General features: G+C 39.6%; 1 gene segment (V, D, J or C); it reads right to left on the bottom strand.

The window, feature by feature from the left end:
- Positions 1–1,047: 1,047 nt before the first annotated feature.
- Positions 1,048–1,808, bottom strand: LOC133067092 (T cell receptor delta variable 1-like). The segment is given in 2 exon segments: positions 1,048–1,508; positions 1,727–1,808. Coding segments are annotated over 2 exon segments (510 nt in total).
- Positions 1,809–8,658: the final 6,850 nt, after the last annotated feature.

Below are 8,658 nucleotides of genomic sequence, written 5' to 3'. Positions count from 1 at the left end.
AAGTAAATTCAGGCTCAGCCCCAATTGCAAAGATAACAGCTTTGTTTAAACTCTTCCACCAACTCTAGCAATTGCCTGAGAGTTCTATTCCTTGAAATGAGTCTCTTATTCCATATCACTGTGGTTCTACTTTTCTGATTGTACCCTAACTGACACAAAACCTAAGAAGAAAAGATTAAGGAAATTATATTCATGACAATTTCTGAAAATTAAACCCAGATTTATGATGAGATTTTTTAGGTGAAGTTGCCACATTAAATTATTATGGGGCATTTTATGACCCAGAAATCCCACTTCTGGACATACACACTGAGGAAACCAGATCTGAAAGAGACATGTGCACCCCAATGTTCATCGCAGCACTGTTTATAATAGCCAGGACATGGAAGCAACCTAGATGCCCATCAGCAGATGAATGGATAAGAAAGCTGTGGTACATATACACCATGGAATATTACTCAGCCATTAAAAAGAATTCATTTGAATCAGTTCTAATGAGATGGATGAAATTGGAGCCCATCATACAGAGTGAAGTAAGCCAGAAAGATAAAGAACATTACAGCATACTAACACATATATATGGAATTTAGAAAGAAGGTAATGATAACCCTATATGCAAAACAGAAAAAGAGACACAGAAGTACAGAACAGACTTTTGAACTCTGTGGGAGAAGGTGAGGGTGGGATGTTTCGAAAGAACAGCATGTATATTGTCTATGGTGAAACAGATCACCAGCCCAGGTGGGATGCATGAGACAAGTGCTCGGGCCTGGTGCACTGGGAAGACCCAGAGGAATAGGGTGGAGAGGGAGGTGGGAGGGGGGATCGGGATGGGGAATCTATGGCTGATTCATATCAATGTATGACAAAACCCACTGAAATGTTGTGAAGTAATTAGCCTCCAACTAATAAAAAAAAATTATTATGGGGCATTTTCAAATTTAGACAACTTTGCACATGTTCTGTATGATTGATATAAAATTTAAAAAAATCAAGACTGAGAACGTATTATTAGAAAGTTAGTCTGGACATCTGTTCCTAAGCAACTTAAAAGGAGCTTCCAGACCACAGATTAAGCAACCACACAACTACCATTTCTGGTCTGGGATATGCAGGTGCATATTTCAGCTGGAGTTCTGCAGCACGGAAGCTCTCTTTTATTAAACCCTGGGGTTTTTGTTCAGCTTTTCCCATTACTTCAAGCACAGTGAGCTCCCAGAGAGCACAGAAATACTCTGCAGAATCTTCCAGCTCTAAGTCTGAAATGGTGAGGCTGATGGATTTACGAGCTTTCTGAAAATTTACAGAGTAGCGGCCATCCCTTGCATTCTGGCCAGTAGAAACCTGATGAATAAGATAAATCATCTCTCCATTGGGAAGCAGCTTGTACCAAAACATGTAGTAATAGCCCCAGGTTGTTCCATACCGACAGTTCAGGGTGACTGACTGTCCCAGTTGACCAGATATGTCTGACTGGTCTTGAATAACGTTCTGCGCCACACCAGATCCTGTGGGGAAAAAAATCAGGAAACAAAGCTGAATTAATGAACAAAATAATGTAGGAATTTAGACTAATTTGGGGCCCAAAGAAAACCCAAATTGAAATCATAGTAAATATGCTTTTCTCCAACCCTCCTTTCCTCCCTAAGTCCCTGTGAAGCACCATGTGCCTGTGTGCGGACCTTTCACCCTAAACACTTGTACCCTTGTTTGGAAGTATCCCTACCAGAGAAGGTGAAGGCCAGGAACACCCAGAGCAGACTGGAGAGCGGCATTAGGCACGGATTCCCCTTCACGAATGTGCTGAGTTCTGCCTCAAGCTGAGAGTTCAGTGTCTTTGAGTGCCTGGCAGCACATATACATACTACCCGGTACCTGTGTGACTCCCCCCAACGGGAAGTGGGGTTTGTCATGTTCATAGACCATGTGGTCTGTGCACATGTGGGAAAAAAAGTCTGGCTCACCACAAACTTTATTTTGTCTACTTGTCTCTCCCTGATAATTGAGTTAGGCAGATCTTGAAAAGGAGTATGGAAAAAAACAACTAGTATTAAAGGTATGAGCTGAGGGGAACTGAATTTTAAACAAGTTGAAAAATATTGATAATCATTCAGTAAAATAATTTTACCAGCTCATTTAAGATAGAATTTAGTATAGGCCATGAACTCTTCTTGTAACTTACTTACTGGTCATTCATTTAGCCTATCCTTACCTCTCCTCCATTCAGAACAATGACTTTTTTAAACCACACAGGTTTTCAACTTTCTTGGTGATAAGTTATCTTATCCAAAATAATTATTTTTTTTCTTAACTGGGTGTTAGGGTTCTATTTAGATTTTTTAGTAAATAAAATTACTTTAACATGAAATGAGGAAACATCAGTTCTTCTGACTTTCAGAATCTATTCATTTGTATGTGTTTTTATGAAACTGTAACAGGAATAAAATATTTTTTTTAATCTGACGTTTAATCTTATTTATTAGACTTTGAGGAGTGTCAGGATATTCAGTCTTGTTGCCTCTACAAGGAGAATTGAACTTCTTATTAGATCGTGTGCCCTATAATTGTACTGATATCACTCTGAAAGCTATAAGATATTGATGAAGAAAACTGAAGATAATGCAAGTAAATATAAAGATATTTTATGTTCATGGGTTTTAAGAATTAACAATGTTGAAATGTCCTCTGAACCAGAGCAATCTACAGATTTAACACAACCCCTCTCAAAATAGTCATGGCATTTTTCATGCAACTAGAACAAATAACCCTAAAATTTGTATCGAACCACAAATTATCACAAAAGACCACAAATTATCATAGCAATTTTGAAAAAAAAGGACAAAATTGAAGGTTTCACACTCCCTGACATCAAAATATGCTTCAAAGGTGTTATAATCTAAAATGTACATTGCTGGCTCAAACACAGAGATTCAGTCAATGGAACAGAATAGGGAGTCCAGATTTTAACCCTTGTATATATGGTCAATCAATCTATAACAAAGGAGGCAAGAAGAAGCAATGGGGGAAAAATGCTTCTTATATAAGTGGTGTTAGACAACTGGACAGCTACATGTTAAAGAATGAAATTAGAATATTTTCTCAGAGCATGTACTAAAATAAACTCAAAATGGATTAGATACTTAAATATATGAACTGAACTCATAAATTCTTAAAGGAAGTTTAGGCAATATGCTTTATGACATTCATCTTTGCCATATTTTTGTATCTATTTCCTCAGGCAAGGACAAAAAAGAAATAACACAGAAAATAAGACCTAACTAAATTATTTTGCACAGTGAAACAAACCATTCACACACAAAAAAGGCAACCTATCAAATGGGAGAAGATATTTGGAAGTGATCAGTCAATAAGGGGTTAATGTCCAGAATATATAAAAAACTTTTGCACACAATATCAAAACCACAGGCAGAGGACATGAATAGGCATTTTTCCAAAGAAACATACAGATGGCAAACAGACACATGAAAAGATGTTCAACATCTCTAATCATCAGGTAAATGCAAATCAAAACCAAAATCACCTCACTCCTACCAGAATACTATCATGACAAAAATGAAAAATAATTGAGTATTGTCAAGGATGTGGAGAAAAGGGAAACCTTGTGTATTCTTGCTGGGAAAGTAAGCTGGTGTAGCCTCTATTTAAAACAGCATGAAGATTCCCCAAAATAATAAAAATGTAACTGCTATATGATTCGGGGTTTCCCAGGTGGCTCAGTGATAAAGAAGCCACCTTCAATGCAGGAGACACTTCAATTTTGATCCCTGGGTCAGGAAGATCCCCTGGAGTAGGAAATGGCAGCCCACTCCAGTATTCTTGCCGGGAAAATTTCCAGAGACAGAGGAGCTTGGTGCTCTATGTTTCCATGAGATTGCAAAGAGTTGGACATGACTGCAATGACTTAGCATACACATGCATTATATGATTCATCAATTCCATTCCTGGGTATCTATCAGAAGAAAACAAAAACACTAATTCAAAAATATGTATGCACCCAAATGTTCATTGCAACATTATTTCCAATAGTGAAGATATATAGAAACAACCTCAGTTTTCACTCATATGAATGGATCTATATCTATCTATATATATATATATATGTGCCTGTGTGTGAGAGTGTGTGTGTGTATACAATGGAATATTACTAGCCATACAAAAGAATAAAATTTTGCCCATTGGGGCAGCATGATAGACCTGGAGGATATCACACAGTGAAATGTCAGATAGAGAAAGACAAATACTGCATGCTTTCACTTTTATATGAAATCTAAAAAGCAAAACAAATTAACAAATATTACAAAACAGAAACAGGCTCAGACATATAGGGAACAAACTACTGGTTACTGCAAGGGAAAGGATGGGTGTAGGGGTGAAATAGGTGAAGGGGATTAAGAGGTAGAAACTTCCACTTATAAAATAAATAAATTAAAACTATGTAATGTGCAGTGAAGGGAAAGAATCCACCTTGCCAAGAACTTGACTGTAGCCAGTGAAACTGATTTTAGACTTCTTGTATCCAGAACTGAAAGAGGATAAATTTGTTTCAAATGATCAATTCGTGTATGAACACTGAACAAATATTTTCTGTTTGCTTTGCCCCAGTCATAGGATAAGATGTGAGTATTTGCAATTTGCAAATGTGAGTAATTGCAATTGTGAGTTATTTGTATTTGCAATTATAGTAAGGCAGATTTGGATATTCTTGAGACACCCAACTAAACTGGATAACATCTTTATTGGAGTTATTTTCTCTCCTTTTAGATCCTTTCACTTTTTATCATTTTGGAGTCCCTCATATTGTGTTTAAATATTTACTTTAAATCTGTCGTCTTATCTAGATACTCTCCTAGCTACAAGTCAGAGGTTCTAACGCAGAAGGAGATATAGGAGATATTCAGAAGGGAAAAGACCAAATCCAAAATTCGTTGGGCAAAAAGTGTTTATGGTTAAAACTGTACCAGTGTAGGTAAGAAATGCTAAACAGTGCAGATACCTGGTAACGGCGTCACGGTGTGACTGTGGCTGGAGGAGGGGCTGAGCCCTGAGAGGGTTCGTGTAGAGGCCGCAGGTGCCTGGGGAGCACTCCGCTGCGCAGCGCAGAAGTAAGTGCCCGAGTCTGTGGTCCGCGAAGAGGAAACTGCAGTGAGCTGCGGCGTTCTGCAGGGACTGTCATGGCGTTTAATCTTCCATCCTGCTCTGTCCCTGAAGGAATGTAAAACAGACGGATGAGGCGGCCCCCGGGGTTCTGATGGAACCACTACACACTGTCTGTGAGGGTGGAGAAATTACACTGCAGAGTAGAGCTGGCTCCCTCCTGTAGACTCAGGGCTGGGGGACTCTGCGCCACAGCCACCCTTCTCACACCTGATGAGAAAGATCAGTCGTAGGAGAGGGTCACAGTAGTATAGTGTAAGTCACTCAGTCATGTCCCACTCTTTTCGACCCCATGGACTATATACAGCTCATGGAATTCTCCAGGTCAGAATACTGACTGGGTAGCCTTTCCCTTCTCCAGGGGATCTTCCCAACTGAGGCATCGAACCCATGCCTCCCGCATTGCAGGCGATTCTTCACCAGCTGAGCCACAGAGCTCCTGCAAAACCCTGAAAGTGCCCTCAGAAAGAGAAATTAAGGAATCAATATCATTCACCATTGCAACAAAAAGAATAACGTATCTAGGAATAAACCTATTTAAGGAAACAAAATACCTGTATTCAGAAAACTATAAGATACTGATGAAAGAAATTAAAGATGACATAAACAGATGGAGAGATATTCCATGTTTCTGGGTGGGAATAATCAATATTGTGAAATGACTATACTACCAAATGCAATCTAGGGATTCAATGTGATCCCTATGAGATTATAAATGGCTTTTTTTTCACAGAACTAGAAAAAAAATTTCACAATTCACATGGAAACACAAAAGACCCTGAATCCAAAGCAGTCTTGGGAAAGAAGAATGGAGCTGGAGGAATTAACCTTCCTGACTTCAGACTATACTACAAAGCTACAGTCATCAAGACAGTATGGTACTGGCAGAAAAACAGACCAATGGAAAAAGATAGAGAACCCAGAGATAAACCCACACACCCATGGTACCTTATTTTTGACAGAGGAGGCAAGAATATACAATGGGGCAAAGACAGCTTCTTCAATAAGTGGTCGTGGGAAAGCTTGATATCAATGTACAAAAGAATGAAATTAGATCATTACCTAATGCCATACACAAAGATAAACTCAAAATGGATTAAATACCTAAATGTAAGACCAGAAACTATTAAACTCTTAGAGGAGAACATAGGCAGAACATTTGATGACATAAATCAAAGCAAGATCTTCTATGACCCACCTCCTAGAGTAATGGAAGTAAAAACAAAAATAAACAATTGGAACCTAATTAAACTTAAAAGCTTTTTCACAACAAAGGAAACTACCAGCAAGGTGAAAAGACAACCCTCATAATGGGAGTAAATAATAGCAAGGGAAACAATTGATAAAGAATTAATTTCCAAAATATACAAGAAGGTCATACAACTCAATACCAAAAAAACAAACAAACAAAAAAAACCAACCCTATCAAAAAGTGGGAAAGGGACCTGAAGAGACATTTCTCCAAAGAAGACATACAGATGGCTAACAAGCACATGAAAAGATGCCCAACATCACTCATTATCAGAGAATTGGAAATCAAACCTACAATGAGATACCACCTCATACCAGTCAGAATGGCCATCATCAAAAAGTCTACAAAAAATAAATGCTGGAGAGCATATGGAGAAAAGGGAACGCTCTTGTATTGTTGGTGGAAATGTAAATTGATACAGCCACTATGGAAGAAGGTATGGAGACTCCTTAAAAAGCCAGGAATAAAACCACCATGTGACCCAGAAATCCCACTCCTAGGCATATACCCTGAGGAAACCAAAATTGAAGAAGACACATGTACCCCATATTCACTGCAGCTCTATTTATAATAGCTAGAACATGGACGCAACCTAGATGTCCATCGACAGGTGAATGGATAAAGAAGCTGGTACATATATACAATGGAATACTACTCAGCCATAAAAAGGAACAGATTTGAATCTGTTCTAATGAGGTGGATGAAACTAGAGCCTATTATATACAGTGGAGTAAGTCAGAAAGAGAGATATAAATATTGTATACTGACACATATATATGGAATCTGAAGAGATGGCACTGGTGAATTTATTTTCAGGGTAGCAGTGGAGAAACAGACACAGAGAACAGACCTATGGACAAGGCAGGAGAAGAGGAGGGAGAAGGGGAGGTGTATGGACAGAGTCACATAGAAACGGACAGCACCGTGTGTGAGAGAGGGCCAGCGGGAGTGTGCTGTGAGACTCAGAGCAGGGCTGAGGGCACAGGAGCTCAGACGGGGGCTCTGAGACGGGCCGAGGGCGGGCGGGAGGGAGAATGGAGGGAGCTCAGACGGGGCTCTGAGACGGGCCGAGGGCGGGCGGGAGGAAGACGGGAGGGAGCTCAGACCGGGGCTCTGAGACGGGCTGAGGGAGCAGGGAGGGAGACGGGAGGGAGCTCAGACGGGGCTCTGAGACGGGCCCAGGGCAGGCGGGAGGGAGACGGGAGGGAGGTCTGGGGGAGGGGGGACATGGGTGTACTGTGGCTGATCCTTGTTGCTGTGAAAGAAAACCACAAAATTCTGTAAGGCAATTATCCTTCAGTTAAAAAAATTTAAAAATAATAAAAAGAATGGTATCTATCATCTTTCAGATCTTAGAAGGAACAGGTGGCAAAAAATAAAAAATAAAAAGATTTGTTGCTGGAGAGGCACATATGGGTTTGTGGGAATATTAAATTTTTTTACGATGAGAAAGCTTGAATATTTTAAATGCTGGGAGGGAATTAGCAAGAAAATCTTAAAGAGTCAGACCAAAGTTTGTATGATCAGTGGGCCGAAGTGCCAGAGAATTCAGACAGAATACTGTGGGTAAAGCCTTTGGGCAGAGGGGTACCATTTCAAAGTAAGAGAGATACCTTTTTTTATTATTATGGGAGAGAATGTAAACTGTATGTGTAAAACAGGAATGTTTTACCTACGATGCAGAAAGTTGAGGAAGATTCATTTAATGATATGAATTGTCTTTATTGTCACCTACTGTGACTCATCAAATGTGGTAGGTTGGCTATTTTAGGAGAGTACAGAGTCAAAGGAGATATAAACGATATAGAAACATGAAAAAGTTTTCATTCACCGTTTCATTTACTATTGATGTTAAAAGCCACAAATATATGGAGGCAAACTTCTGTAAGACTGTGTGATTCATATGGCTGGGTGGAGTCATTTTGTCTTCTAGGGATTATGGTTTAAGTATGTAAGAGTGGGAAGCATAGACATGTGTTGGTTTCAGGGATGTAAGGAAGCATAGACATGTGTTGGTTTGAGGGATGTTAAGGTGTCCTCAAGGGTTCCCACGTGGGAGGTTTCCAGTCCACCTGCATATCCAGCTTCACAAGCCAGCTCTCATTCTTCAGTGCACATGTCAAAAGCACCCTGTGGTCAAGATGTGGCCCATCTGCTGAATGTTCCTTGTATGTCAGGAACAGTAACAACAGGTGAGATTAAAGAATAGTGTGGAATGGTCCCTATCCTTG

This window comes from Dama dama, chromosome 12 (genome assembly GCF_033118175.1).
Source record: "Dama dama isolate Ldn47 chromosome 12, ASM3311817v1, whole genome shotgun sequence".
NCBI lineage: Eukaryota > Metazoa > Chordata > Mammalia > Artiodactyla > Cervidae > Dama > Dama dama.
The sequence above is the reverse complement of the archived record's forward strand: the minus strand, read 5'-3'. Positions and strand labels throughout refer to the sequence as shown.